Source organism: Lissotriton helveticus, chromosome 7, assembly GCF_964261635.1.
Source record: "Lissotriton helveticus chromosome 7, aLisHel1.1, whole genome shotgun sequence".
Taxonomy (NCBI): Eukaryota; Metazoa; Chordata; class Amphibia; order Caudata; family Salamandridae; genus Lissotriton; species Lissotriton helveticus.
In genome coordinates, this window is record NC_136068.1 from 216,724,384 (window position 1) to 216,742,227 (window position 17,844).

Here is a 17,844-nt window from a genome sequence, read left to right on the forward strand (position 1 = left end):
CCCTGGCACTCACCCTTCATCCACCTGACCTGTCACTCAACCTTCACCTCCGTGGCACTAGCCCTTCACCCCCCTGGTCTGGCAGCTACCCCTCACCCCTGGCACTCATACTTCCCCCTTCTCGGCACTCAGTCTTCCCCTCCCTGGCACTCACCCTTGACCCTCCTGACTCTTACTTCTCATCTCCCTGGCACTGACTCCTCACCTCTCTGGCACTCACCCTTCACCCCCATGGCCTGACAGTCACCGGTGTCCCTCCTGGCATTCACTCCTCATCTCCCTGCCACTCACCCTTGACACTCCTGGCACTAGCCCGGTTCCCCCAAGAACACAAAAAAATAAGCATTGGCATAGCCAATAGGTCTCCCCGTTGGGACCTTATAAGTGTTTAGCCACGCAACAGTTGATGTTGTTACACCAAGAATATTGTGGTGCATAACTACATACTTAGAAGGTCTCAAAAGCGAGACCTATTGGCTATGCCAATGCTTGTTTTGTCTTTGTTATCTCACGCAGATATTGTTGAATTACACCAATTAAAAACTCTTTTCGTCCATCTCAAAATTAGTGAGTTTCTCTGTGATCACGTTCCTCTATAAAAACGTACAATTCTGTAGCAATCAAGCATTCAGAAGTAATTAGTCAGGAAGCAACCAAGGTAGTGGGAGATGTTACACATTAATGTCTAAAATAAGAAAAACTGCACAATCAGATACAGAGAAATCAATCTTTTTCATAGTTTAAGAACCTCGAACACAGGGTTGCCTCGCGTTTTTCAAAATCAGAACCACTTTCAAAGGTTTGTAAAAAAAGTGATTTAATAAATAGTAGAACAATACTGAAAAAAAATTTATTACAGAAAATATGGCGTACAAAAATGTCAAGATGAAATAAATTTACAACAAACAATTGTTTTAAACTGTATCGAATTGTAAATAAATCGTTTTGAAATATATAGACAAACATATAATTTTAAAATAAATATGGACAGTATATACTCTGTACAGATTTCCACTATATAGCATTCGCTTCTCTTTCTCTCATCTGTCATTGCTTAATTATATGCAAAAAGAGGCTACCTGAGACCACGTGCAGGATTCACGTCGTTCCTAAATGGTCTCGAAATACAGGCTTTCCAATGAGATTCCAAATTTCTACAACAAGGTTGAAACCCCAGGCTGCCTTTGCACAGTTCATGTTTCCCTCTCTTACTTTCACAAATATAATTTTCAGAAATCCCCGAGTTGAAGCTCAGCCTTGATGGAGTTAACTGAGGTTAGTAAAATCACAAGAAATCTTCAAAGCACCCGCTGGCTTCAAATACATACCAACTTTTAACATATCCATAATGTACAGATAAACGTAAACAATAATTCCAAGCATACAAGAGACAGTACTAAAGTGGCCAGCTCTACTGTGCCTCTGTGTATTCACTGAGCTGGCCATACATATGTCCATACTCTTTACATCCCAATCTAGGAGCAATTACTCCTGGGCCTTTATCGGGTTCTCAGTGAGTGAATTCCCAGGAGTGTTGGTGAATGCTGTTCACATAATGGTTCATGAATCCCTCTTTGACCAGCAGCTCACATCTGTTTAATTCTGTTCTCCAGCTCGAGAAGCTCCCGCTCTATTTCGTATGGAAGGTCAGCATTGACTTGTTCTTCAAAGTATTTCTTGATGTCTTCCACCTCCTCTTCCCAGAAGTCCCTGGACAAGTGGAAAAGCTCTGCCATGTTGACATCTTTGAGACCTTTTAAGTTGAAGTCCGTGGCAGTGGGCACATAGCCAATGGCAGTGCGCTCTGCGCACCCCTCGCCGTTTATCCTTCGGAACATCCACTCCAGAACACGGGAGTTCTCACCATAGCCGGGCCAGAGAAAATTGCCCTGTGCGTCTTTACGGAACCAGTTGACGTGGAAGATTTTGGGCAGTTTGGCAGCGGGAAAGTGCTCCATGCTCAGCCAGTGGGCCAGGTAGCGTCCGAAGTTGTAGCCGAAGAAAGGTCTCATGGCGAAAGGATCGTGCATGATGATTTTACCTGAAAATACAGAGTAATAGGAACACTTCAATCTTGCTTTATATTATTTTAGATATACATGGATGGTCGCAAATTTGCTTACATTCAGAGAGGTAGGCTATACAAGTAAGTATGTCAGAGGTATGCTTGCATATGGTGAAACCAAGACATTGAGGTCATTGTCAGTGTGACTGAGAGTATAAAGAGTCCTGAGTTAGAGTCAGTAACGTGTCAGGCCATCAGTTTTAGAATGGAGCCTTATTAAGGCGGAGAAAATTATTATTATTTTGCGGTTGAGAAGAGGCAGAAATAAATATGTATTTTCACATCAGTTGACTATTTGAATGTTTCTGGTAGTTTCTGGCACACACAGCTGTCACAGTAGTGCATTTTATAGGGCACACCTGACGTTTGACTCACCTTTGTGCTCTGCGGCTGCTGTTGACTCAGATCTCATGGCCGCCCCCACAAACACTCCATGCTGCCAGTTCAATGCTTCGTATACCAGAGGAACACCTGCAGACCAAAGGAAGGTGTGTTCAGACAGGAGTCCTGCAATATCTCTAGTATGTGCATTTTGTACAGAGAACTTAAAGACATCAACAGCTCAATGCTATGTCTATACAAGTAAATGTATTTTAATAAATGATTGTTTGGTCGGGTCCTATCTAGAGCCAGGAGGGCTTTAAATAAGCTTTGGGATGCTGTTATCAGTGAAAAAATTTACATAATGGTATTCTGTTTACGGATGTAAGAGGAGCTTTAAATGGAAATATAGAAGTGCTGGTATTCAGAGTATGTATTTGTTCCTGAGAAGTACTGGTAGTCTCTCATTAAATGTATTGCAGCAGTGTTGAGAAGTGCAGGCACTCTCCTTTTCAAATTAAAGTACTGCAGATATGCAGTACCGGACAGTACCTGCCCATTTAAAGCACTTGATGTAAGAGAGAGCAATATGGTCTTAACATCATGCAAACCACCGCGGTCTTCAGGTCTCTTGTTAATGAGAGATCATTTGGCTAGGATTTTAGGTAGAGGGGTTGTTATTCATAATAACAATACCAGTGCTTACTTAGTGAACTATACCATTTGTCTTGATTCAGGTTGCTGATAACAGGCGGTCATTTATTTAAGTGACCACAGAAGAATGAAAGATTGAGTAAACCTACGATGGTTTAACCCTGGGACCTTCAGGATACACATAGATTTCTACAATAGACGCATTGGTCCACAACGATTTTTTGCTCGGGTTCAGATGGATCTATAATCTCTTATCCTTGAACAAGGGTGTCATAAAATGGTGTGAAAATCACTGTTTGAGTTTCACAGAATAAGACCCAAGTCGGGAAAAAGTTATCCTCAAAACTCAAATGAAAACAAATGAGGATCTAACTGTGTGGGAAGGTTAGATGAGATAATGGAGAGGGTAAATAGAGCACAGACACTAAAATACCACAGGGTATGAACACTATAGAAGAGATTAGTACATTTCAGTGGAGATGCAGTATTGGAACACGAGGCATTAGAAGCGAGTTGTCGCACGAGTAATGTGAAGTGGGTATTGATGGAAAGAGTAGCAAATTCACAAATTTCCCTTTACATAAAACATGGTTAGAGCAACGTCGGAAAACAGTAAGACATACTTAGAACAGTTACCAAAGAGTGATCATAGTGGAAGAGCAAAGACACAAAATATGGCTGAACCCCATTAATCACAATTCCGAAATACCCCACAGAATATATTATTTGCCCTTTTACTAAAAATATTGCTTCCAGATACTTCTCCCTAAATTGAGATTTTTTAGGGAAGCATATAATTTGTCTCCATTTTGCTGAATACAAATATTTGACAGAAACTTTTACCAGTATTAGTATTGGTTATTTTGTATCCATACAAATTATATACAATCAATCAAAAGTTATTTTATACAACATGCTCCAACACAGTTTCTTTTTTTACTATCTGATTAAACAGTGATTATATAAACAGCTACTGAAAAGAAGGTGAGCGGTATTTCTTCTATTCAAAGTTTTATCGAAATGTCACCTTTGGGTCTCCGTCCTCCAAAAATGATGCCCTCGATGGGCACACCCTCAGGGGATTCCCATGCTGGATCAATGATGGGGCACTGGCTGGCAGGAGTGCAGAAACGAGAATTGGGATGGGCACAAGGCTCATCTAGATTGAAAGAAAATAAGAGAAGACGTCTGAGCATCAGACACTAAGTCTACACAATAAAGTGGAAATGTGTTACATGTATAGAGCATTCTCCTTCTTACCACAGTCCTGAATCCACTCCTTGTTCTTCCATGAGGTCAGAGTCACTCCAGATTCCACAGTCTTCTCCATGCCCTCCCAGTAGATGCCTCCATCACTGGTCTCCCCAACATTGGTGAAGATTGTGTTCTTCTCGATGGTCTTCATGGCATTTGGGTTTGTCTTTTCTGATGTTCCAGGAGCAACACCAAAAAATCCATTCTCAGGGTTAATAGCCCTGAGGTTACCTGCAACACAGCAAAGCAGCTGATTAGAAAGGAACAGAAGACTTGTGCAGAGTGTAGCATGCCCTAATTCAAACGTCAGAAGGGTCATTTGCAAGCTTAAAATAAGCAGGTTACCTTGTTCATCAAACTTCATCCAGGCAATATCATCTCCCACACACTCAATTTTCCAGCCAGGCAAAGTTGGGTTCATCATAGCCAAGTTGGTTTTCCCACATGCACTAGGGAAGGCGGCTGCAAAATACTTCTTCTCGCCATCTGGGTTTGTGATGCCCAATATCTGAGGGGAAAAAAAGAGTTGTTTGCTTACTACTCAGCTCTGATGTAGTATCACTCAATGTGCACAATGGGGCAGACTGCTTTGATCTAAAATTCTGTTAATTGAACAAACCAATGTTTTCCGCATGTCTACAACTGAGGCATGTGGTCTAGATTCATTTGCATAATATTATATAAGAAATGCAGCTATGTCCCCTGCTTACCTGGTGCCTCACCCACCATCCTTAAATCAGTTTAATTCTACTTCAATCGTATTCAATTTGTATCCCTAAGCCATCCAACCTCAATTTTACCAACACCAACTATCCGTGCTGTCCAGATTTGCTGCCCTCCACTCCTCTTTAACCTTCTGTATCTAGACTACTTCTGCATGTGTGAATAGTAGAGCCATGCTGTGTCTTTAGCATTACAAGAGACTCCACCATCAGTTGCACGCAAGACCATAGGAAGAGAATATGCTACTAAATTTGCACTTCACTTTACACAGCTTACATGAGTTAAACACTTTCCTAGAACCCTTAAAGTATAGACCTGGTTCCAGATCCAAAGTTTAGTAAGATTTACTGTGGGCAAGTCCATTTATGTCTAGAACAACCATGCATGCATTAAGGTGATCTCCACAATATAAGGAGGCAAACTGACCATGCACCAGATCATCTCTGCAGTGCATCAGGCACTTCTGAACTAACCACAGATCAAAGCCTCATAAACACATCTGAGGTGCTGGAGAATGTCTAGCAGAGACTCTGTGCACCACCAAACAAAGGTCAGCTGGTGCAATCAGTCTTTCTGCAATTTTAATGTACGTTCATCTCACCCAGAACACAAAGTTGGATGTTCAACTGCAGTGAGTAAGCAAATTAAACTGTACTTGCTCTCCACAGTTACCCCTACATAGGTGGCATTATTGTATTCCATTCTGTCGATGGTCGTTTTTAAATTAATTTACAGTGTTTCATGCATTTTCTTTTTAAGACCGTATGATCCAAGCTGGTACTACTGTTTCCTTCTCAAAGTATGTTCAGGTTTAAAATCCACCCATCCTTCAGCTCCCTCCTGGTCCAATATCAATCTGTATTAGTACTTTATCCATGAGAAATGTTTACCACTTTTACTGATTTTACACCTGATAAGTATTTCATCAGCTTCATCTAATGGTTCTGATGACCTCTTTCCTCCAGTGTGAAAATATTTAAGTTCTCCCGCTTTTCTTGCAAAGATTTAAGTGTGAAGAGATCACAACATTGTTTGCAAGTCTTTCCTTCTGGTATTGTTACATAATAGTTTTGTTACCCGCTTGCCTACACTGGCATTTGTGTTTTACATTTTACGTGGTGGCATTTGGCATTTCTATTATATCCAGTTTTGTTTGATAACTTCTTATGGAGATGAAAGAGCAGTCACTGACTTAGGGCCTAATTTAGATGTTGGTGATTGCACTTGTAATAAGGTTGATGGGAGTTCCCATCTGCCTTATTACATGTGCATTAGGATGTAGTGCACTTGTAATAAGGTGAATAGTATATCCGTCATCTTTGTAATGGAGTAATAGTCCACCAAAGTCTCGATAAGGCCATTGGATGTTGTTGGTGTTTTGAGTCTACAGAATATTCTAATATTCCTTTAGCCATCTCTTACCAGCATGTGTTCAGCCAGCCATCCCTCCTCCTTGGCAATCCTGCTGGCGATCCTCAGTGCAAAGCATTTTTTCCCCAACAAGGAGTTCCCTCCGTAGCCGCTGCCGAAGGACACGATCTCTCTGCGTTCAGGAACGTGTGCGATGAGCGTCATATCCGGGTTACAGGGCCAGTTGTTCACCAAGGGTTCTGTGGACACACAAGAAGATGCATCACTGACGCGCATGGACTCACTGGCCGCATGTCAGCTTAGGGATGGGTGTAAGGGAATGACCACACGAACACGTCACTAACATACTTTTCAGTGGTAGGGGGCAGCCGACCGAGTGGAGGCATTTCACAAACTCGCCGCTGCCCAGAGCTCTCAAGACGTCGGTGCCCATCCGGGTCATGATCCTCATGCTGGCCACGACGTACGGCGAGTCCGTCAGCTCAATCCCAATCTTGCACAGGGGCGACCCAATGGGACCCATGCTGAAAGGGATGACGTACATGGTGCGACCTGTGGAACAAAACGGGTTCAAAATGAAGGACAAATATGTAAAACAGGTCATAAACAATTTACTGCCAATCAAAGAAATACACAAATGAAAAATTCCCTAAGCAATTTTGCGATTTAAAAGAAAGAAAAGTGATTGTTAGCATATCCCCCTGAATGATTCTGTCTTTTAACCCTCACCTTTCATACAACCTGGAAACCGGGCCTTGAACGCCTTATCGAAGTCCCCCTCGGACATCCAGCGCCCGAGCTGGCTGGTTCCGGTCTTGGAGAGGGGCACGGTGTCCCTCTGCTCTTGAGTAACGATGACCGTCCTGCTCTCGATTCGGGCCACATCCCTGGGGTCGGTGAGAGCCAGATAGCTGTGGAAAGAGAGGACGGACTGCGTCAGGCCTCTTAGACAAATACCATATAGAAAATGTACTATGAAGAATGCCGTGGAGAATTGTGAATGTGTGTGTATACCTTAGGGCCACCAAACGTTTAGGGATGTGTTGACTTATCTGGATAAATTAGGGTAATATCTTTGTAATAGCTTCATATCCCCCGCCCGTGCTTAACATGAGCTCGAGGTTACAGCTGGGACCCACCGGCACTAATTTTTGAAGACGGCAAATCAATAATGTTTCCTCTACAAACTTTGACCCAGAGCAAAAGAAAGTGAAACACAAAAGGGGGGGGAAGAGGACGGTAATTACGGAAAAACAGTGACAAATGGGAGAGGTAGCGGCGGGAAAAAAATTACCTGAAAGAAAGAGGCAAGGAGAGTCGGGAGGTCGATTAAATGGCCAAAGAAGTGGAATGAAACTATGTTTATTTGGTATTCGGCGTCCCGACGCCTGAGAGCACCGGGATTGGCGCCTGAATACAACTTTGGGACACAGCAGTTATTCTTTTACAAATTAAGCACTACACCACCACTTGTACTGCTGCTACAGAATAGTTTTGCACCGTATTTCATAGCAATTACGTACATGCCCGTGAAAGTTTTTTTTTTTTTTAAACTGGGGTATTGTCATTTTAGGTTGCTGCCCAATTCTTTTCGCTTAGGTCTCCATGAGACTTTGTACAGGGATTCCCATAATATTCCCAACTGTGTAACAAGTCAGCGAATAACACTAAATAGGCAGATTTCCCCCAAATGTCAAAGGTATGTGTGAGAGAGTGGGGTTATCTGTGAGGGAACGAGCCAGTTAGTCGATCTGTATGTAAAAGACATGTTACACCCTATGCTGCTACATATGTAGCACTGGAGGCAAGACTACTAAAGAGAAGGCTTAATTAAGAGCGGGTCGTGATCTAAACAAGTGTTTACAGGACACAGAGCCCACCCTTCCCCGGCAGAGGGCGCCCTTCACTCACCAGTTCTCATACTTGGTCAGCCTCTTCACCATGCCGCTCTCCTCCATGAGCGCCAGGATCCGCACGTTCTCCCCCTCGGACCCGTCACAGATGTGGATGCTCTCGGGCTGGCACACCTTGGCATTGCCCACCACAAAGGCCCTCACGTCTGGGCTCAGGCTGTTCAGGTCCCCCTGGACCATCCTGCTGGTGATCTTCAGCTCAGTCTGCAGCAGGGGCGCCATCTTAGGAGAGACCGAAGAGCGTCAGCATTGCACCAATCATTAATTTAAATTAAGGAAATAAGGTACACATAGGACAGACGGGAGATACCCCTTCCCCTCGGCTCCCAACTAGAGTTTTCTCGACTGATACTGTTAAGGGCCACCCTGCCAGCCGGAGGCGACCAAAGATGCTGAGCTCAGTATGTTCAGACACCACCACAAGCAGCAGCAGCTACAAGCAGCACTTGCTAGCACACACTGCTTGCAGTGTCTCTGGACGCCTAGCTTGAAGTCCTTCTTGAGAACTAGCAATTATGTTTTTTCTAATCAGACTTTGACCCAGAGCACAAGAGAGAAAAGCACAAAGGGGGGAAGACGGAAGACAAGAAAGATACAAAAACAGTGACAGTTTTCTGCATAAATATGGATTGGCTGCATCTGCCACATAACCCATCTGCTGCATAATCTGCAGATTTTAACAAAAATATTGTGTTTCTAGGTCATACGGATCACAATTTGCCAAACTTGTGGCAACCTATGTTGCCACGCAGTGGAAGGCCCTATGCAAAGATTGACCGGCCATCCTCAAGTTGCCTATTACTCTGTTTGGATGTTAAACTAGTATTTCTATGTGGAAAAAAAGAACATTTTGCAGTAATATTATCACAGAATGGGCGGCTGTGTTAGGTCACATCATTTGCCTTTACTTGCTGCATAATTGAGACAAACCTGTCGCATAATTCGGCCTTCCCCTGCTTTATTGATTCCAGTGACTCGGATTATAACCCAATTTAAGGGGGGGGGGGTGAGAAACAAAGCGAATGCTCACATAGTCAAAAGCGGCACCGATGGGAGTTTAAAAGAGATATAAAATGAAGGGGAAAGGGCTGAGACATTTTGAGGAGAGAATGACAAAAAATCGTTTTGGGAAATATACTTGGACACATCATGAGGGAAGAGGGGGAGACAGCCGCAGAGAAGGGATACTACGTGAAACTAGGGCAGGCGGGATGTAAAGGGAAGAGAGGGATAGAACTGGGGACGCAGGGATGAGGAAATTAAGGTGCTCGGCAGCATTTGCAGCCGATACCGCATCTGCAGGAGCTCAGTGGGTACCTGCAGCGCTCGCCGGGTTCACTAACCAGCTGCATTGGGGTTCTACGGGGGTCTCACTAGTGGGCCTGCCTCATCCCCGTGGTGACGCGTGGACGTATTTCGGCCAATGTCAAATATTCCTGCAGCCTCTGAGCTGTCTCTGCGCAAATTCCGTGCAGTCTCTGTGGAGTTCCGTGTGGTGCCTGCACGAGGCGCGCCATCCCTGCCTGACCCCAAGCAGTGCACGCATGAGTTCTGTGAAGTCTCTGCATGAACCCCATGTAATGCTTGCCTGAGCTCTGTGTTGTCCCTGTCTGACCCCCGCGCAGTGCCTCCATTGGCTAGTTCGGCTCCTGTATGAACTAAGTGTAGTTTCTACATAAACCCCGCCAGAGCTTATGCAGAAACCACCCGGAGCAGTGGGTGGTCCCTGCATGAGCTCTGTGTGGTGCGTGCAGGAGGTCCGCACATCTCTGAGCGAGCTCTCTTTACATCTATGCGTAACCTTTGCGGTGTTCATGTCTGAGCACCATGTGGTCCCTGCATGAGGTCCGTGCGCGCAACGCCACGAGCTCCATGTGGTCCCTGCATTAGGTCCGTGCGCGCAACGCCACGAGCTCCATGTAGTCCCTGCATGAGCTCCGCGCGGTCCCTGCATAAACTTTGTGCAGTCCCTGCATGAGCTCCGTGTGGTTCCTGCTGGCGCGTACCGAACCTGAGTGGATCGAGCGCACGTGCCACACATACTGAAGTGCAGCTGAGCGCACCTGCATCCCCACTTGGATGACGTCCCTTGCATATAATGTACGTGCACCAATTTCACTTTCTGACCCTAAATATTTGAATAATCTCTTAAAAATAGGGAGGGGCGCCATTTAACATTTTATCCCGGGCTTCATTTTTTAACCTTAAACAGTCGTGAAGGCCAAAAATCACAGGCCCCTGGCCGACTAAATGTGAAAGTGAATCAATGAATGAACAGCGTGAAGCTCCAATAACTCATTAGTAATGATATGTAAGAACAGATGTACACAGTACAACGAACTAAACATAAGACATCTTTCTATGATAAAATGCGTTATTTAGGCTCCAGCACAACGAACTAAACATAAGACATCTTTCTATGATAAAATGCGTTATTTAGGCTCCAGCACGGATCGGTTACACTTAAGGCCATCTGCAATAGGGGAGTTGCTATCAATGGTGCAGCAGGTGCAGTGGCACCGTGGCCCAGTAACCGCAGAGCCCATGAACCCTGGTTATTTCTGAAATGTACTAGTAATCGGGGGGGGGGGCATTTTCCTTGCTTGCACTAGACCCCTAGCACCCTTATTACGCCGCTGTTCGTGAAATGGCGTGTGTGCTCAAGATCACACAGAATGTGTTGTAGTCCCCTCAGCACACTCTTAATTGCTGATCACAAATATAGTCTCAACGCCCCTTACCGGGCGTGTGCTGGGATGACTATGCATCGGTGATGCTGAGAAAGAATGCACGACTACACTTTCCCGTTGAGAATTTGTTTCTGCTGGCTGAGAGCAAATACTGTGATATGCCTTTTCCTAACAGGACTGACTCTTCCTTTCATCTGCCTGAGGTCGATAACTCTCGTACACACGTACACACACACACACACACACACACACACACACACACATGTGATGTAAGAAGGGCACGTGTATAAGAGATGTCAGCCCCACCCCACGTGGACGACTCTATAAAAACTGAGCTATTGTTTAAAATGTTACCAGGTATGTAGAAGTGTGGCCAAAAGTATAAAACTTGCCCGAAAATCCTTCGTGCATCAAAATGCGAGAAATAAAGGAAACAATGGAAGAAAAAGTACTTTGCAGGTAACATAAAAATACATATGAATGAAACTTGGACTATATGAGTTATTATGTGTCATAGTGACCATTGTATGCTGCTCAACGCCAAATAAATATTCGTGTGGAAAATACTCTAAACAAATACAAAGACCAAGGTGACCAATAAATTAACAATTAAAGAAAACATGCACGCATTATATATTTTAAAACATGATCTAAATTAAGGAACTGTTCTACTTCATGGTTTTACTTACTTTTTCTTCGAGTTCTTGTAAAAATCAGCTCGGCTCTCTTCCTCAGTTCTTCAAATTCTCTCGGAGATCTTCGGGGTCTTCCTCGATTCTTGGGGTCTTCTCTTCCTTTGCTCTTCAAGTCTTGTTGGCTAAAGATGCTCCTGGCCTCTATTAAATAGTCGTTGAGGGCACGTCAACCCCCCTCCCTCACGCAGGTAAGTGGGAAGGCCCGCCTCTGACGTCAGAGAGCGACGTCCAGCCACTTGGAACGCGGCCCATAACAGACAACTGTAGACTTAAGTACAAAGGCCCTCAAAGCTGTAAACAAACTGTCTACGAAAAATAAGGCCTCCAGCGGGTAATCATTGATCAGATTATTGGTCGTGAGTTCCAGTGGTGTTTTGTCCTGCTGACGGACTCCCAGAGTGACGTTTTCATATGTTGTGTACTTGACCTTTAACCTCGGATTTTTGATGCAAGAGATCTGCCTGTTTCTGGATTGCGGGTGAGGTGACAACAACCCTCGATCAGCACGCGACCAACAGCACGTAATGGCACGTACGGAGCAGCGCAATAGCGCATGCGCAATGAGGAGGTCCGTCAGGGGTGTGTTTGCTCACTTTGGACACGTTTTCTGGACGCGGCAGAAGTACAGTGTGCGGCCGAAAGGTGCTTCATTAGCAGAATGAGGCTGTATATTCAGACACGAGGAGTAACTCGAGGGCCTTGTAGCAGCAGCGCACAGGCTCCACTAGGCATTTAATATGGAATAGTGTTGCGTACCCTCATTGGCGGCCTTCATCAGTTGAGCAGTTGAGCAGGTTCAGCACAAGGCTAGGACTGTAGCGCATGGTGTGCGCTCATTCAAAGCCTTTGTGATGTGGTTGGCACCTGTGTGTCCGTGGAGTATAGTTGTTGTTGGGTTGCTCCTCATAACAATGACCTACAGCGTAATCGCTACTTTTCAATTGTGGAAAACCAAAGAACACAAACTTCATTAATTTGTAAATGGCCCTTTAAAATTTTCACCAATTTCCCAACTAAATATCCACGTTTCATCTTGAAATCTTGACAGCGTTGATTTAAGTCAACAATCCTGCATCGGATTTTCTCTTCAGACTTAATCATCAGGGCCTCGAAGTCAAACTGCCCCAAACTGTGGAGCACAGCTGCTTTTTTTCCGGCATAATTTTCAAAATTGATCAACATTCGAAATGGTGATATGCACCGTAAAAACCTCAGCTGCCCTTGAGTTGGGGAGTCTGTGTAAGTCAGAGAGGGAAACAGTGAAAGGAGACGGGAAGGCTCATTGTAAGGGAAGTTAAGTGTATAAGAAGGGCAAGTCAGCGGGTTTGGGAGTGAAAGGGGGATGTCAAAGAGGGGATGGAATGTATATGTCTGTGAGAGGAGAATTTAGTTCAACAGTAAGGCTGTGAGTGTGTGTGAGTCGCAATGAGATGGTAGGAGGAATGTGTGGGACAGAAAAGAGGGTATTTGAGAGAAGGGTGTTTGGAGAAGGCGTAACTAGAAGATACATAAATGGAAAATGTAAGAAATTAATCTATGAAGTACAACAGTGAGTTGTCCGTCAGGAAGAGTGGTGTGTGGTGAGCCTGAGAGAAGTGAGAAGGAAATAGAGAGCAGGGTATCAAATGAAGAACAGACATTGGTGTGTGAGTGAATGAAAAGAGTGAGAGAGGAGAGTATGTAAAATATAGGAAGGAAGATACTGGTATAACAATGGCTCAGCCTTTGACAAATGTGCATGTGAATGTAAGCTGCTGAATCTAAAGGAAGTGACAGCAGCAAGACTGCAGGAAGTGACACCAGAAGTTACAGCAGTTTTCTGAGTGACAGCAGCAGGACTTTCAGGAGCTGACGTTGAATATCACCCGAGTGAAATGGTGCTGGAACTTGTATATCCACTCACTCTTCTACTTACACTTATTCCTCTCAGGAAGATAAGCACCCGCTCTAGAGATCCGTCTGTAAACTATGTGTCACTCATGAATGACATGTACATGGTCTGTAACTTATGTCACACATGCCTTAACACCTTGGGAGCTTGTAAATAGACCTCCCCAGTGCTGCGCTGTCCATTATCCACTGCTGAACTGGACGTCCAGCGGTCGCACGCAGCACTGGGGAGGTAGTGCCCATGACGACCGTTGGCCGACGGCAGCACCTAAAGGGTTAATGTGCATGATAAGTGATCGATAAAAGTTTGTACTAATCTCTGATGCTGAATCGGTTCTGCAGGGAATGGAAGCCTACAAGAGGTGAAAGCTTGCTTTGTTACTGCCATACAGCCACGGCCTGTGGAGGGAGTTCCGTGGGGCAGGCAGGCGGGGCGGGGGAGGGGCAGGGTGGGGGGTGGTAAACACCGGAATATGGATGATTGCAGGTAAGTAAACAAATTAAATAAACGAATTTCGTTGCGCACCCGGCATCGCAAAATGCGATGCAGGGCGCGCTACGAAATTCGTTTTATTAATTTAATTGTTTACTTACCTGCAATCATCCATATTCCACTGTTTACCACCCCCCACCCTGCCCCTCCCCGCCCCGCCTGTCTAGCCAACGGAACTCCCTCCACGGGCCGCGGCTGCTGCCATACTGTACCTGCTCTAGCAGAAAGCACAGCTTGCACTGCTCATACCTGAATTGTACCTGTCCTGTGATGGGGAAAGCTTGCACTGCTGCTGCTCCAGTTGAATCTGTCCTCTGACGGATGGAAGCTTAAACTGTTTCTACCCAATATGTGCTTGTTCTATTAAGAAGTGTTGCTTCCAGTGCTGTTGACACATCTTATGGAAAAATAAAGGATATATTGAATGCACTTGTATAACATCTCCAAAGCATCAGGGGCTATTTCGCAGTATTTGATACTAGGGGCTCGATTCCGATCCCGTAAAAAGTGCTCCGAATCGTCGTACGGAGCATTTTTTTCCGTACGAATCGTACCCGTAACCGTCCCCGTACGAACGACGTAGTACGATCCACACCCGATGCAGCTATCCGTCCGAATCGTACCAGGGACCGTACGAATGAAATTCCCGTACGAATCGCCCTCGGAAGCCGCTGTACACGACGTTCATACGTTTCGCGGCTGCTTTTTACGACCCGGCAAGTACGATCCGTGTTGTGTACGCTCCATACGACCCTTTTTCTACGGGAGCTGGAAACTGTCGTACAGTCAGAGTTTGACCCAAAACAGGTACGGAACGCCCCCCCCGGGTACGGCGCGTACCCCCCATGATCGCAGGCGTACGCGCCGTACCCCTGCGATCATGGGGGGTACGTGCCGTACACCCAGCGTACATGGGGTATGTGCCGTACCCCATGTACGCTGGGTGTACGGCACGTACCCCCCATGTACGCTGGGTGTACGACACGTACCCCCATGATCGCAGGGGTACGGCGCGTACCCCTGCGATCATGGGGGGTACGCGCCGTACGGTGTGTAGGTGATCATGCCCTTTTCCGTACGAATCGACGTGGACCGTACGAATCGCGTCCGGGTCGCCCGATCGGGATCGAAATAGTCCGGTCGTACCGCATCCGTACGAGTCGTACGGAAATGGCTCCGGATGCGAGTCGTACGGACGGTTATTTTTACGGATCGGAATCGAGCCCTAGATATCTAGACCTTAAGGGCCCGATGTAGGTCGCCAAATACCGGTCGGTAACGGCCGATTTCGGCTGTTACCGACCGGTATTTGGGATTGGACATGTAGGTGGCCTGAATTGTACTGAATCGGTAAATTTACCGAATCGGTGAATCAAGATGTAGGTGGCACTTTAAACAGTGCCACAGGCCATTACCGATTCATAATTTACCACCAAATAATATTTGGTAGTAAAGTATGAATTTCTGTGTACATGCACATCTGTGCATGTACACCGGTGCCATGTGGCACACATACATGCCCTAAGGGCATGTATGTGTGTCACATTGCACACAAGCCAGAATCTGGGGTGCAACAGGGTGTCAAAGTGACACCCTGTTCCCCTTGTAAATTCGGTAAATCGGTATTTACCGATTCGGTAATTGCCATTGATTCCAATGGGCCTCAAGGCCCATAGGAATGAATGGCAATTACCGAATCTGTAAATACTGATTCGGTAATTACCGATTTTTACCGATTCAGTAATTGAATCGGTAAAAATACCTAAATCCCGATTGCCAGTTCTTAAATACCGTATCGGTATGATTCGGTATTTAAGAATCGGTAATCTGGGATTACCTACATCGGGTCCCCTGAGGTCTACATTCAAAAGCGTTCAATGGCGGTGGCAAAAGCATAGAACCCAGCACCACAAGGGTATCAATGTGCTGTTATTACTCACTGCAGGGACCTTGTTACAACTGGTAGACCTTCACCTGTTCGTAAAGTGATACCGTACACTTTTGGGTGACAGTATTGTCCTCTGGCCCGGATGAAATTGCTGCAGTCTTCTCTTTCGCAATGAAACATATTGGCCATTTGACATTTGATGGTGTGAGCATGTCGGAGTGTTTTTATTTACATGCCAAATACCTTACTAATTGAAGGTATTTTTTGGGGGGAGGGGTGTTCAGGACACATTTCTATGATTAAGGGGGTAACGGTTAATTCGAGAGTGATGTTACAGCTCTCATTGAATTGACGACCTCCTTTCCTTCTGTAACTTTTTTCTTTTTATGCAGGCACTAGTGTATTAAATTTTTTGTACATATGCCTTTAGTGTCCCCATAAGATACGTTGAACAGGGGTTCCTTTTTCCTGCATACTTGAGAAAATGCCCATTATGAGATAGTAGCCAATCAGTAGCTCCTTCTGACAGGCTGATGAAAATGGTCTGAGTGAGGCACTTCCTGTTCTTATTTTCAGTGGTTCGCCCTTTATTGTTACATCAATGACTGTCACCTTTTTATGCCAGTTTCTCTTGTGATTCACACTTTTTTAAAACTCCCACAATTGTGGATTGGCCCTTTAGCTTAAAATTGACAAAGGGACCCGTTGAGTATCGTATTTTTTAAAGAATTCTCTGGGATGATTGGAGAGTGGGGTTTTGTTGATGTATATTGTTTTGAGTTGAGGACACCACATTTTTATGCCGTTTTTTCTTATGTAGCTCCCATTTTTTGATAAAATCCTTTACCTCCTCGCACTCCTCATTTAGTGACTTAGCTACCTCCACTGTATGTGTGAGAGAACCGTGTGATGCCTCTACTTCTTCTGTCTTTTACTGTGTCTGTGTGCCAAAGAAAGTTGCGCTGTGGCTACTGTTGTGGCACCTTTGTTGTGACGTGAAGCTTGGTATTAGACTCACCACTAGACAAAAGACAAAATGAATTACATTGTCAATGCTTGTTCTAATGCATGACATGAATGAAAGAATGAACCATCTCAAATATTGTGAGCAGAGTTTTCTTTTTTTTTGTATAAAACAAGCAGTATTTGTAAAAGAACTAAATTACTTCGTAAAATAGTAAAACATAGCTGATAAAGGGTTTAGGGGCTCATTACGACGGCGGACAGACTTCAGTCTGTCCGCCATCATATTGGGGAGAGGGACTGCCAGCCTATAAGGCGGCAGTCCCACATGGGTAATCACGATGCAACCGCCACCACAGCGATCGCACTACCTATTTTTTACAATGGAGCGGGTGCTGCTGTGCTCCAATACCCGCCGCAATGTAATGACGGCACATGTAACATTTCCCTGCACTATGTGGGGGGCATCATGCTGTGCCTGCCACATGGGGCAGAGAAAAGTGCCATAAACCTGGGTGCAGGCATGACATGGGGCCTGCTATAGGCCCCAAATGTCCCTCTCTGCCAGCTTTTCCATGGCGGGTGAACCGCCATGGAAAGGCTGGCAATGAGGGACATTGTAATCCCTACGGCGGTGCGTAATAGGCACTGCCACAATTGTAGGGATTTCAGGCCCTCCAACACACTGGCGGGCTCAAGGAGCCCATCGGATTTGTGGTGGGTGGGCTTTCCGCCCGCCATCAAAATCTGGTGGGCGGGAAAGCTGCTCAGAATGGTGGGGACACCGCCAAGGACAGCCTGTCGGTGGCGGTCCCCCCGCCATCCTAAGTCCCACAATGCAGGTGACTGCTTCTTTTCAAGGGATGTGCCACTGTTCAGAATTATATGTAGCACTTTTAAAAATAACTTTTGATCTGTTGGTGC

At 45.3% G+C, this 17,844-nt stretch overlaps 1 protein-coding gene across 1 annotated transcript; it reads right to left on the reverse strand.

Moving 5' to 3' along the window:
• Window positions 1-804: 804 nt before the first annotated feature.
• LOC144768368 (phosphoenolpyruvate carboxykinase, cytosolic [GTP]-like) lies at window positions 805-12,168 on the reverse strand. Its single transcript, XM_078651967.1, has 10 exons — window positions 11,681-12,168; window positions 8,300-8,523; window positions 7,118-7,299; window positions 6,737-6,940; window positions 6,440-6,627; window positions 4,640-4,802; window positions 4,301-4,525; window positions 4,068-4,199; window positions 2,441-2,536; window positions 805-2,041 (listed from the first exon to the last, which is right to left on the reverse strand). Exons 2-10 carry the CDS (start codon window positions 8,521-8,523, stop codon window positions 1,587-1,589), a joined length of 1,869 nt encoding a protein of 622 aa, XP_078508093.1. The 5' UTR covers window positions 11,681-12,168; the 3' UTR covers window positions 805-1,586.
• Window positions 12,169-17,844: the final 5,676 nt, after the last annotated feature.

Coding starts and splice junctions, on each gene's coding strand:
- LOC144768368 (XM_078651967.1), bottom strand. CDS start 8,523: ATGGCGCCCCTGCTGCAGACTGAGCTGAAGATCACCAGCAGGATGGTC. Junction 6,941..7,117: donor GTTTCCAGGTTGTATGAAAG/GTGAGGGTTAAA, acceptor TTTGTTCCACAG/GTCGCACCATGTACGTCATC. Junction 4,526..4,639: donor GATGAAGTTTGATGAACAAG/GTAACCTGCTTA, acceptor GCTGTGTTGCAG/GTAACCTCAGGGCTATTAAC.